Below are 12,448 nucleotides of genomic sequence, written 5' to 3'. Positions count from 1 at the left end.
CTTGGTATGGAAGTTCTGTGTAAAATACTATGGGAAGGCAAGACTGGACAGTCTGGGGGGGAGTTTGGTGTGTTCCTGTAGTTTTTTATCTCCGTGACAGAAAAACTGCCCCTGCTCTCTTTCTTGTGCTAGAGCAGTGGCTAATATATTACAGAAATGAGGCTGAAGTCAGGTGGGATGGAAAACATGTATTTGTGGGGAACTGGGGAGGGTGTGCTTGAAGAGAAAAGGGTTAACTTGAAAAATTTTAAGGTGTCAGGAGGTAGCAGCCCAGGTGAAGATTAGTGAGAATGTCAGGTGTGGTCACAGTTGCAGATGGCATAAGTGGTAGCTAAGCAATTTTTTTGTTATTTAGATTTGGTGCAACCTAATTCATTCCCCTTTTGTCTTTATTTGAAGTGTTTAGAGGCAATTTGTTTCTAGGTTTTTAATTTAGCAGCTGTAAAAACAGTCCAGGGAGATGGAAACAATAGCTAGAGAAGAAAAGGTTTTTGTATAGGTTAATGCTGTCATAGCTGAGCACTTAAGAGAACCAAACCAGCCCTGCAGATCTGTGTCCCTGCTCCACATGAGGAGCCTCAGCTGCAGAAAACTTGTGGCTGTTGCATGGTTTGCTCCCTTCCCCTCTTTCTGGGCTGATCCACGCAGCTGTGTGGTGGCAAGAAATGTATTCCTCTTGGATGCTATCCCAAAAAATACACCTCTGTGTAGATGTCAGGTTTGCAGGACTTAGGGGCACCTGAGATCTTTGGTCCCAAGGGTAGAGGGATTTGCACAGCACCAGGGTTCAGAGTGAGATGTGACTTACCTTTCCATAATTGCTGTCCAGAGTAGAGGCAGCCTAGGTTGATCTGGTGATCGTGGGGATAAAGGTCTCAGTTCAGTCTGATCCTGTTTCCCCAGGTGGGGTAACCCAGCAGGGGGTGTGAGAGTTTCCAGAGGAATTGGCCAACACCCTCGTGTTGACGCTGTTTCTGTGGCATGGATCTGGCTGGAAACTGGTCTGATGGGGGAAAGGCTTGTCTAGATATCCTGCATGGAAAATTTTTAGGGTGAAGCAGCCATGTCTACACTGGTGACTTCTTTTTTCTCTCTCAAAGAAGCTTCACACACCCACCTGAACTATCAACCCAGGAATTCCCCAGTGAGGAAAGGTATGTTGGAGTTTCATCGGATCAGGCTTTTACAAACTGGATTATTGTGGATCTTTGGACAGTGTTGCATGAGTGATTTTCTTGGATCTCAGCATTTCTTTCACAGAGGGTGTGGTACATCTCATGATGTCTTTTTTTCCTGTGACAACAGATTTTGTGTGTGTATGTATAGGCCATTAAAAAGAGGAAAATTGTTTTAATCACTGCAGAATAAGCTAGAAAAGAAACTCATGATGACAATATGGAAGGACTTAATAAAGAGAGACGTGGAATTCAGCTGCTTATTAATAAAAGATTAAACATTATTATTTTAAAAAATAATAAAAGGAATGCTTTGCATCATTATACATTTTAAGTAAGTACAAAGTCAGTTCATATAATAATGTTTCACTTTAACCAAAATATTGATTCCTCAGTTCATTGTATCTGTGGGAGGAAACAGATCTTATAAATAATTTATGTACTAGATCTTAGTTCAAATTTGAAAAACAGTGAGGTTTTTTTCCCCCATGAGCTAAATGCTTCTCCCTTATCCTCTTGTTCCTCGCGATGAGGACTTCTGCCTGCTGCATCACTGAATGTTTCTGCTCCCATCGCTGTCCTGGAGCTCCCCACCTGGAGAAGGTGTTTTGCTGGCCTCGTTGTCCGTGTTGTTGTTGAGGATGTCATCACAATCCATCTGTGCCATCAGGTTGAAGCGCTCAGCCACGCAGTGGGCGGTGAGCCGGGCCTCGGGGTCGTGGTCCCAGCACTCCGTGATGGTGTCGCACAGGAAGCGCATTCCCTGCAGTCAGAAGGGATGAAATTAGGATCAGAAGGCAGGAAGAAGAGGATCTAACACAGTTTTAGTGGTTTACCAGACTTCTGACAGCCTCCTGCCTCAAGGCTGTTTTTGGCCAAGCTTAAGCACAAGAGGAATCAGCCTCGGTAAGTTGTGGAAGTGCTGATGCTTCCACTGGCACTGCTTGTGTTAGAGCAGCAGCCTCAGCTCTCACAGCATCTGCTCCCAAACATTCCCCATGCTCCCTGGAAATTGGCTTGTGTTGGCTGTGAGACTTAGAGCCTGTTTCCTTCCAGCCTGTATTTATTTCCTGTCTCAGCATTGCCCATTTGGATCAGAACAGCCCTAAAATCAGGAGGGACAGGAGAGTGTGGACAGTGACCTGTAGGCTGCTGGCTGAGCCCAGGCCTCTGGGTTTGAGCTGCACCCTGCCTGTTACACCTGAAGGGGGAGGGGTGGGGAGGGGGGGAGGTGGTTTTTAAAGGTAGGTTTGGGAAGAAATTCTTAAATCTGACTTCTTGTTTTAGTGGCATTCTGAAAGGGTGTGCTGTGCCAAACACTCATTTCAGTGTGCAGCTGAACCTTGCTCTCTTATCACAAAACAGTGTTTTGGTTGAGATAGGCTGAGGTGCTTCCCAGTTTACTCCAGAGCACATGGAGTTCCTCTCAGCTACAGTGCTTACATCTCCCAGAAAGCTGGGCTTTTTTGTCCAATTGTGTAGGGCTCTGAAAAGAGTCACAATATTTTGGACCTAGGAACAAAATAAATGGTAGTATTCAGCTGGTGCTTCCCCCATCCTTTAGCTAGTAACACAGCTAGCACCAGAAGCTGTGTTGAACCTTCCCTCGCCCATGTAATTCCATCATGTGCTATTGCTCTTGGCATCATTGTCAACTAAAGTTGGAACACAGTGGAAAAATCATTATTCTAAATAAAGCTTCATAGTTTTCAGTGGGTTTTATGTATTTCTTAATTTGCAATTAAGAGAACCCTGAAGTTTCATATGGACCCACGTAAGAGGAAAATCCAAGTCCTACAGAGATATAGGGTCAGTTCCATCTGCCCTTCTGCACCTTACTCACAACTCACTGCTCTCTGCTAAGGCTCATTGTGCTAAGTCTTCCATAATAGACACAGATTGAAGAGAACAGGATTGTACAGCAAAACTGACAGATGGTGTGTTTCAGCAGCTCTGACGTCACTTATTTATTAGCTTAGTTGAAAGGATTTGAGGGTAATTGATTACATGCAGAAATGAGCTAGCTTAGGTGAAGCTTTTAAAGTCACCCTGTTCTCAAACAGGACATGCAAGATCTTCTGTACTTTTTTTTCCCCTAAAATCATAACATTTGTTTGCAGTTTGCCTTGTAGTGATGATGTTCTTTTGAATGGTATAACTGAAACATCTTGTTTGGCTTACAAAATGAACTTAGTTTGGCTTTTGTGTTTGATATCTGTTTTTCTAAGATTCCAAAGGACACTGAGTTGTACAAGTGTATTTTTAGTGGCAATATTGACTTAAGCTTCCATTGTTCCTTCCTGTCCTGCACCAGCCTCTGATTGTGCCAGTACATCAGTCTGTTCAGCTGCTTTGTGAACCAGATTCAGGAACTTACCTGGCCTAAAAAACCTTTTTTCCTTTTTTTTTTAATATGCTGGGGTGTGAAATAAGGTAGGAGCACACACCTAAGGGGTCTGTAAGTTATCTGGGGAAGTGGGGATGAATTTCTTCAGCTGACTTTGTTGTGGGGCCTTGCAAGCAGTTGCCCTCAAGCTGCTGTTGGGTGAGTCAGCCTGTCAGGGAAATTGGTGCTGACACTTGCTGGAAATCAAACCATGGTCTTCACTTGACTGAGAGCAATCCTGACAGTTGAAACGTGGAAGTTTTTATGACTTATTGTCATTGGTGGGAGCATCTGTCGGTGCCTCCCATTCAGATGAGGGACTTGTCGCCCTTTCTGGATGTCACCCGACACCTCCTCTCACGGGAAGCCAGCCTAGACCCCCGGAGTGGCACAAGCCAGTGGCTTTCTGCTGCTTCCCAGCAGATGGTGCTGCCCAATTCCTCATCCTAGGGAGAAGTGTTGCAAAACGCCCAGAAAATGCTGTGAAGCCAGGCTTGTAAGGAGATGTTTATTAGACCAGCAGAGATTAATCAGAGAAAAACTTTCAGCAACATGATGTGGCTTTTCTGTTCCTCTTCCCCAGTGGCCATCAGATGGTCCAATAAAAGTTCCCACCTTATAAGCCTTGCTCTGTTTGCCTGCTACACCAACCCAGCTACAGCAACATTATTTCTGGGAAGTGACGGCAGTCAGCCTCCCTTCAGCCCTGGGAACAGCACAGTTATGCTCACACTCTATCAAAGTGTGATTTTTGACAACCCAAGCCTCTGTATATTTTTTCTGTGGTTTCAAAGTTTATCAGGACCCTGTGAGGTGAATGTCTGAACTGAATACTCAAAGGCTTCAAACATGTGGCACTGCTGATTGAAGTTCCTGTATTTGCCTTTGTCAATGAAAAAGGCTGGGTGAGCTCCTGAAATGAACTCACCAACTGATGAACTCCCCAGGGGTCCCACAGAAGCCACGGATTTATTTGATCCTGTTTGCAGTTTTGGTCAGTCAGGTCAGCTGTGAGTCTTTGGACAAACATGGTTTTGAGAGGAGACTTTGTAGGGAACATGTGGCCTCCTAAAGTTGAGAAATTCTCTCTTTCCTTTTGCAGAGCCTGCCTCTGTGTGCCAGCAGGGCAGAGTGGGAGCAGAGGCAGTGTGGTTTATGGGTGGATATTGCAAAATGATGCACTGAGCACTGCAAGGCTCTGAAAGCCAGCAGGCTCAATGTTCAGCTTGATTTTCAGGTGAAATGGGAGTGTTGATCAGCAGATGGTGTTTTTCCACAAAACATGTGAAATTCAAGAAGTACAAAAGTCAGGCAAGATGTGGAAGTCACAATCAGCATGCCTGTTACCCCTCGTGTTCTTTGTGTGTGGCAGACAGCACTGGCCTGGGGCAGAGGACCCTGTCAGGGCCAGGAGGGAGCTCTGTTTCTTGTGTTTCAGTAGCTGGCTGATCTGGGTGCGCTTGTGGGTGGTTTTAACAGAGCACATTTTGTCACTGCTGACATGTTCCTGTTCTAGAACACTGGGTTATGCCCTCTGTGCTGACACATTTGCTTTCAGACCTTCTGAAGGCTGGTGAAACACTTCCCTTGACAAGCCCTGAGCCTTGTGGAGCCCCTGCTCTCAGCTTCACTCACTTTTCCTGAGTGCTTCACATGAAGGAGATGCTTCCTGGTTTGCTCTTCCATGTCGTAATAGAAATTTCTCTCATGTTGAAGGTAATTTTGAGCTTGAAAAACCCAGGCAGAAGGCTGGATGTGCCTCTCTTCCCCTCTGTCCCTGCTGTGAATGGCTGTGTATGAGGGATGTGTATGTGTTTCCTGAGCCTTCCAGACGAGGTGCTAAGGGGAGAATTGGGGTGAACTCCAATGATTTACTGTTTCATGGGAAGAGCTGCACTGAAGTGCTCCATTTTGCTGTTATCCTCAGGGTAACTGAAACCATCAGCTGCCATGCACAACTTCCTGATCATTATCAACACACTCTGCTGTGTCTGTGGCTGGTGGCTTTTGTGCAACAAGGAAATGAGTCCAGTGGGATTGTGTGGGCCCAGCCATCCACAGTGGATCTGACAGTAAATCCCAGGAGTTCTGCCCACTTTTCCTTTGACTATAAATTTTATTTTTTCAGGCTGGTTTAATGAGGAAGGACAATGTGTGTTGCTCTTTTCTGACCCAGCTGCTCCCAGCTTACCTGGTGCACCAGCCAGCTGCTTGGGATCTCGGGCCGGCCTCTGCCGTGCAGCACGATGTCCCTCATGGTGTCCACACAAGGCTGCTCCTGGACTTTTGACCCAAAGGGCAGCTCATAATTCTTCACCTCTGCAAGGAAGCAACAGCAGCATTACAGGATGTTTCTAATGCATTCCCTGCTTTGTTTTGGTATGGCCCACTGGATGAGAATGGATTTGTTTTTAACAGTCTGCAAAAAAATAAGCAGATCTGGAAACTATTGAGAATTTGAACACAGAAATGTAGTGCTGGGTTTTCACATAGAGGTTCTTTACAGAGACAGCACAGAGGAACCATCTGACCTCCTCCCTGAACCCAACAGATGCAGTACAAAGGACCTGGTTTGTCTTAGGGATAGACAATTTGAGCAGGCAGAAGGTGCTGTGCTGGTGAGGGATGGGAGAGGTGACTATGACATGAGAATTTCCAGATTTCTTCTACAGGCAGGGAATGGGTTGGAGGAGAAATGGCCCTTCCAGAAGAGCAACCCCATGTCATGGAAGACCAAGAAGAAACTGGCTGTGAGAGGCCACCCTCGTTTCTGCCCGCTCTCACTTGGATGTGAATGCAGGTGAGATATGAGTGGGGAGAGATGGCCGGGGAATGCTGGCTTGGGAACAAAGGATGCATGGGGCATCCAAACCAGGCAAGGGCCTCCCACTGCTGACCATGGGGCTTGCAGGGCAGTTGGAGCACCTTTGTGGCCAAGGGTTGAGGGTTCCTGCAGTTCTATGGGCTTGTATTGTGAGTAGGTGGGATAGGGAAGGAAGGTAGATGGGAGCAGGCAGAAGGCAGGCAGGGCTAACTCCAGGGCAGTTATTGAAACGTTTTGCTACACACAATTGTAGATGCTAGGACATGGCTCTGGGAAGTGACAGGATCTCTCATAATGTCAGAGGCTGGAGTTTGTGAGTCCCCATTGCAACATAAGCTCTCTGGTGTTGTCTGAAGGAAAAAATTGTTGAAGAGGGGAAGGTACCTTTGGCTTTTCCTGCTTGGTTTGCTTTGCATCACCAGTACAGGCTCCATGGGACTTGAGAGCTCGTCAGCTTTGAGCAGGGGCTGGACCAGATGTCCCCAAGGGGTCCTGTCCTGCTCCTTGACCACTGAGCCACCCCCCTTAAGCCATGGCACACAGAGCAGGGGAATCTGTCACCAACCCTTGGCAGCCCTGCAGAGACCTGGACTACCCCAAGTCACATCTTGTGCCATCAGTTGGCCTGTGGGAGTAAGGGAGCAAAAAGGCACATAGCAACTGGGGTGTGATGCTCCTACCTCCTACCACTTCACATCTGGAGGCCATTTCCCACAAAACAAGGGCCATGGAGTAGACATCCATCTGCTTGAAAGACTCCAGGTCTTCCAGGTTCACTCTGGACTCCAGCACTTCTGGGGCCATGTACCTGGCGGTGCCCACCTGGCCACAGAGAGGAGAGAGGCATTAGCAGGGGCGGGTGAGGATTTTGGCCACGGGACATGGGGGGGTGGCTGGCAAAGGCTCCTCCAGAGAGGGCTGGTGGGTCATACTCGCCTGCCCACTGTTGGCAAAGTCATCCACGGTGAGGGAGGGGTCGAGGCGGATGGCGATGCCGAAGTCGCAGAGCACGCACTCCTGCTCGCTCTTCACCAGCACGTTGGTGCTCTTGATGTCGCGGTGCGCGATGGGGATTTTGGGGCGGCCGCAGGCGGTGTAGTCGCTGTGCAGGTGGGCCACCCCGCTCACCAGGGACCCGGCCATCTTCTGCAGGTCCATCCAGCTCAGCACGTGGTGGGACAGGTAGTCCTTGAGGTTGCCCCGGCTGTGGTAGGCGGTGATGAGCCAGTACTCCCGGCGGGGCCCCGTGCCCCGGTCCTCGGCCGTGAGGAACTGCAGGACGCTGTCGTGCCTGAGGCTGGTGTCGGTGAAGATCTGGCTCTCGTTCTTCCAGGAGGAATACTCCTCGCAGGGGAAGATCTTCACGGCCACAGTCTCGTAGTGCCCCGAGTGGCTGTGGCTCAGCTTGGCCCTCCACACCTCTGCGAACTGCCCTTTGCCCACCATCTCGTCCAGCTCGATGGGGAGCAGCTCCGCGGGGCGGCTGCCGGGGCTGGTGCTGGCTGGGCTCTCGTCCATCAGCACTGACAGCTTCTCCTCCCGCTCGCTTGCCTTCCCCTGCTCCGGCAGCACCGGGGGCTGGCCCTGTTTCCCACCCCACGCCTTGGCTCTCTTGCGGCGCTTCTGCGTGCGGCAGAAGTAAAATATCACCGTGATCATCACCGCCACCAGCAGCGGGGGCAGGAGGCTGATGGCAGCCACTGGGATCACCTCTTTGCTCTGCAGCATGGAGTAGCCTGAGGGGAGGAAAGCAAAGGCGAGGAGGTGCTGCTGCTGCTGCTGCGGGTCTGCCCCAGCTCGTTTTCATCACGCGGAGGAGGGAAATATGCAAAGCTGTTAATGGAGCGCAGCCCTTACGGGGCCGCGCCAGGGCTCATCCCGACACAGAACCCAGATGGAGGCACTTAGCAAAGGGGATGATCGCTTTTGGTCTCAAATTTAGCTCCATTTATCAACAGAATAGGCAGGCCAACATCACTTGGATGGGACAGTGTGGTACAAGAGACTGCAAAGGGCATTTTGGGAGTCCCAAGTGCTGCTTGTGCCCGTGGTAAGGGGAGCTTGGCTGGAAATAACAATGATAAATCTGAGGTAAGGCTCAAACAGAGCAAATTTCTGAGGGGGCTTGGGGCTGGAGCTTTGCTGGACCCCTGCGTTACACAGGGAGTCAGGAGTGATGCTGAGGGTGGGCAGTGTGCAGGACCACCCAGCGCAGGGGAGTGCCAGGATGCTTTGCAGGACAATTAGCACACAGGAGCATCATTTCAGCACTTTTGTCTGCCAGTGCTGGCATCTCCTTCCTCAGCCCGTTACAGCAGCAACCCCAACAATCACCAGGGCATGGCTGCATTTGTTTTATTTCTTTTAAACCCCCTGTTGGCCTTCAGATTGAGGGGGGAGGACACGCACACAAAGCCATAACCCTCACACAACATATAATTGTCTGATCCTTTGATGTCCGTGATTCCTGGAATAAACATGCTGACTTCAGTAGAGATATTCAAGTAAAATCTTACTCAGAGATTTTTCTGCCAAGTATAATAACCCAGGGGAAGAGGGATAAGAATCATTCCATAAGCAAAACTCTTGCTGCTTGACCTCAGTGTGTGCAGATCATAATTCAGGTTCTGGAAAAACAGAGCATTTAGCTATTTTCCTTGGCAAATTTCAAAAAAATGTGCTGCAGCTAATTTCTGCAAGGCTGTGAAAGCGTTTCTAAAATAGGCATCAGGTTTAAACCACAAGATCAACCCAAACTGATATAAATCAATAACTAACTCAGGAATATGTTTATTTTGGAAAGTATTGGGCTTGGATATCACCTACTGTTTTAATGGATTTACCCGATGCTTTGGATCCCATCTTTGAGACTCTGAAGAAAGAGAAGATATTTTTAAGGGAGTTGTGTGCACAAGTCCCGAAAAGGGGAAGTTAACACAACTTCAGGAAATTCCTACGTGAGGATGCCCCTTCCTGATGGAAGTCTTTTGATACACAGGGGCTGCAGCAGGACTTAAACCCCTTCTGTGGAGAGCAAATGTAGTTGATCTGGCAATAACCACAGGTCTGTAAACCCACACCTTGTTGAGAATTGCTGTATGGGTCTGTCCATCCTTGCTGAGGGGATATGGACCTCTAGGGCCAGGCTCAGCTGGAGCACAGGTGGAAAGCACTTGCCATGCTCCACCTTACCCAGCATCTTCCCGAGGTCTCACCTGGGCTTCTGTGTGCACAGCTTTAGATGGCTCTTTGTGCTCATTAGTGTGGTGTCTGAGCTCTGATGGAGACCCCTGCACCTCTAGTGTGAGGGCAATGCCACCCAGAGTCCAGACCTGAAAGCAAAGCTTGAGGAATCAAGAACCAGGAAAAGTATCTGCCTGCTTCAGCTGCCAGAGAATGCTCGTGTCTCTGCTCAGGAGCTGTCTAGACCATTGAATGTGACAATAATTTAATATTTAGAATGCAAACGATCCCTTAAAGCAGAAGAGAAGGATGTAAAGAATGGGGTCTGTGAGCCTGGGGTTTGAGGAGAGAGTTGTTAAAGATCTGCACTGGTCTTGCTCCGGCTTCCAGCGCTTTCCGTGCCGGCTGCCAGGAGGAGCTGGTTATGGAGCCTTTGCTGGGGGCGGCATTTCCAATGAGCCAGTTGTCATTTTTGTGTGAAATTACATATCCCAGCATCAGCTTTGGGATTTGACTATCTCTCCCTAGAAGTGTGTGTACCTGTTATGTTTGGCTGGGGAAGCAGCAAAGAGCCGCCAAATTTAGCATCATTTGCCTCCATTAAAGTGGCCTGTTTGTTCAGAGAATTTGCATTTCATGTGATGTTTTTTCTTTTTTCCTTATGTTGCAGGGGAAGCTATACCACTGGCTTGCAGGTTCTGCTTAGGCTCATTTTCAGCATCTCCTTGTTCTGTGATTATGGAAAATTGGAGGCGTTTAATTTTGCTTTTGTTACAGGTCAGATTCTTGATGGACACTTGGATAAACCTGGTCCAGTTAGAATTGGGGAGGTTTAGACAAGCCCCCAAAGGCTCTGGCTGGAAACATTTCCAAAGTATACGACCCTCCTGAGGTACAGAAATGAGCTGCCTCTTAGTTGTCCCTCCTGTGGATTTACAGCTCCCGTTGGATCTCCAGCCACGTGCAGCAGCGTGCCAAGCCGCGCTCACGTGTGTGCTCAGCACCTGGCTGGCTCCAGCTATCCCTTCCTGGGAGAAACACTGCTGCAGGAATTCCCAGGAGAGCAGCAGGGCAGGCATTCCTTTGTGCCCAGCCCTGCATCCCAGCATCTCCACTTCTCTGGGTTACAGCTGCGGGGGATGCCAGCAGTTCCTGTGGGTGAGTTCTGGGGTGGGATTTCCTCCAATGTGATTTATTTAAAGCTTTCAGGGCTTTTGACTCCCATTATTTTTCACCTGCCCCTGGGTTCCCCAGTTGATTCAACCTATGCTGAAGGCACAGCCCACTGAGAGATATGGTGGATTTTCCATCCTGGATGTTTCCAGACCAAGGCTGGAGGTATTGCTGTGAGGAATGCTTTGGCCACAGACAAAATGCTGGGCTCAGTAAAGGGGTAGAGATTTTAACTGGCTTTTACATAGGGAGGTCAAAGAAGATGGCAAAGGAGCCTCTTCTGCCATTGCATCTCCTACTCCACAGGAAATACAAGGGATTTGTCATTGGTGCTGGATGCTGCTGCCCCATAACAACATTAACAAAAGCACTCACCATTGGTGTGGTTTTCAAAGATGAGTTTGTCATTGCACTCCTGCTCATCCACACAGCCACAGATGTAGATGATGCTGTCCTCGCTGGGCTGGTGGCTCATGACGCAGCGCGAGGTGTTGTAGTTGGGCACCATGAGGTTCTCGATGGGGCGCTGGGGGTTGTGGCACAGCGTGCTGATCCTGATGCTCTCATTGTCCTGTCTCCTGCATGTGACAAATGAACCAACACAGCATCAGCCTGGCCCTTGTGTCAGCTGTGCATCACCTTAAACCTGGTCCTAAGATCATTTCTTTCAAGCTGTGTGGGGAATGACTGCTTGCAGTGGCTGTGGTTTAATTCTACTTACATGTACTTATAGGACCAGTGACAGGCATGACTGGCCCTGCACAGGCTGCAGCATTGCAGCTACTCCTGGGTGCATCCAAAGAAACGACAACCACAAGTTCATTACTTTTCCAGGAACAGCCTCTGCCTCCTGACTGGTGGTGCAAAGCGAGGGAATGAAGGTATGGGGAGATTTCACAGTGTCTTTGGGGTCAGATGGGAAGTCAGACATAATAACCAAGGAAAGAACCTAAATTCATCACCCTCTCCCTGGTGAAGTCCCCCAGTTTCAGCACTCCCCGCATTTTTTTGTCGCTACCAGGTAATTTGACAGAGGAGCTCCCACGTGAAGAGTCCTAGGAGGGTGAGATCCCTTCTGCTAAGGCTGGGCCCCTGAAGGAGGTGAGCACGAGGCCAAAGCTGCTGCTGTGACTGACATACCCACTCAGGACAAGTGTGGATGATCCACATGTGCCTCTGCAAAGAGCAGCAAGGCTGGCCTGGAGGTGAGCCCTGCCTGCAGGGATCTTATTCTCTGGCTGAATCCTAGAATGGGATGGGAGGTGCTGGGAGCGGGTGGCAGGGTATTTGTGACTGTGTAGCTGCCTCACCCCATCCAATACACATTGCAGGATGCACCTCCATCCTGTGCAGTGGGATTTCTCCCCTGGCATGGGGATTCCTGCTGCAGGGCCCTTGCTTTTTCCTGTACATCTAAGCTGTAAATGGGAAAAACCCAGCCACACACTGGATTGCCTAGCCAGGATTTAAGGTGGCTTCTCTGTGTGTGTGTAGGGGAATTTGGGGCAGGGGGTGGATTTTGTTATTTGTTTGTTTGGGTTTCTTGTTGTGTTTTGCTTTTTAAAAGTCCATAATGCAACAATTAGGTTGAGGCAAACTCCCACTGAAAGCTGGCATGCAGCATTCACACTAATTAGCAGGTTGAGATAAAGCCTAGCGATAAGTGCTTGGCTGGCTTTCACTTTGGCAGCCAAATTAAAAGGGAAA

General features: G+C 48.9%; 1 protein-coding gene across 1 annotated transcript in view; it reads right to left on the bottom strand.

The window, feature by feature from the left end:
* Positions 1-1,435: 1,435 nt before the first annotated feature.
* The window catches only part of LOC118688780 (TGF-beta receptor type-2-like), a 30,398-nt gene continuing 19,385 nt past the window's right edge, over positions 1,436-12,448 (bottom strand). The window contains exons 3-7 of the mRNA XM_036386640.1: positions 11,117-11,319; positions 7,322-8,121; positions 7,066-7,207; positions 5,753-5,880; positions 1,436-1,938 (exon numbers count right to left, since the gene is read on the bottom strand). Coding sequence (XP_036242533.1) covers positions 1,726-1,938; positions 5,753-5,880; positions 7,066-7,207; positions 7,322-8,121; positions 11,117-11,319 — 1,486 coding nt within the window. The 3' untranslated portion in view covers positions 1,436-1,725. The remainder of the gene's footprint in view (positions 1,939-5,752; positions 5,881-7,065; positions 7,208-7,321; positions 8,122-11,116; positions 11,320-12,448) is intronic.

Source organism: Molothrus ater, chromosome 7 (genome assembly GCF_012460135.2).
Source record: "Molothrus ater isolate BHLD 08-10-18 breed brown headed cowbird chromosome 7, BPBGC_Mater_1.1, whole genome shotgun sequence".
NCBI lineage: Eukaryota > Metazoa > Chordata > Aves > Passeriformes > Icteridae > Molothrus > Molothrus ater.
Note: the sequence above shows the minus strand (reverse complement) of the source record. Positions and strands in the feature narration are given on the sequence as shown.